The sequence below is a fragment of the Propithecus coquereli genome, unplaced genomic scaffold (assembly GCF_000956105.1).
Source record: "Propithecus coquereli isolate 6110/MARCELLA unplaced genomic scaffold, Pcoq_1.0 Scaffold1651, whole genome shotgun sequence".
Taxonomy (NCBI): domain Eukaryota; kingdom Metazoa; phylum Chordata; class Mammalia; order Primates; family Indriidae; genus Propithecus; species Propithecus coquereli.
This window is the reverse complement of record NW_012141092.1, coordinates 2207-2679: the sequence shown is the minus strand read 5'-3', so window position 1 is coordinate 2679 and position 473 is coordinate 2207. Positions and strand designations below refer to the sequence as shown.

At 25.8% G+C, this 473-nt stretch overlaps 1 protein-coding gene across 1 annotated transcript in view; it reads right to left on the bottom strand.

The window, feature by feature from the left end:
• Positions 1-37: 37 nt before the first annotated feature.
• Positions 38-473, bottom strand: part of LOC105808023 (charged multivesicular body protein 2b) — a gene marked incomplete at its 3' end in the record, with an annotated part of 2558 nt that continues 2122 nt past the window's right edge. The window contains exon 2 of the mRNA XM_012641584.1: positions 38-140. Coding sequence (XP_012497038.1) covers positions 38-140 — 103 coding nt within the window. The remainder of the gene's footprint in view (positions 141-473) is intronic.

Here is a 473-nt window from a genome sequence, read left to right as displayed (position 1 = left end):
GAAAACTGTAAATTTCATTACAATTTCTTAAACTTACTCATTTCTTCAGTCATTTCCATTTTCATGTTTTCCTTCTGGAAATTCTGCATTGTTTGCAATGTCTTTTGTGGATCCATCTTTTTGTTAACTGCCTGCATTGTCTTTAAATATATTAAAAGAATTCATGTTAGCTTCATAATTATGAAAGTTTTACTATGGAATAAATCAAAAGATAATACATCAAATATAGACAAGCTTTTAAAAGATAATTGTCCTTCCATAATCAAACATAGTGTTAAGTATTCTAGGAAAAAATGAAATATTCATTTGTAAACTATCTGGTTAACATCTATATAATAAAAGCCAGTGTGAAAAATATCTTATCTGAGCTGCAGGCAAAAAATTATGTAATAAAAAATATTTTCAACATAAAATTCATTGCTATTCAAACAAGAAAATTAAATTTACCTATTATGTGGCAGGTGCAAATATAT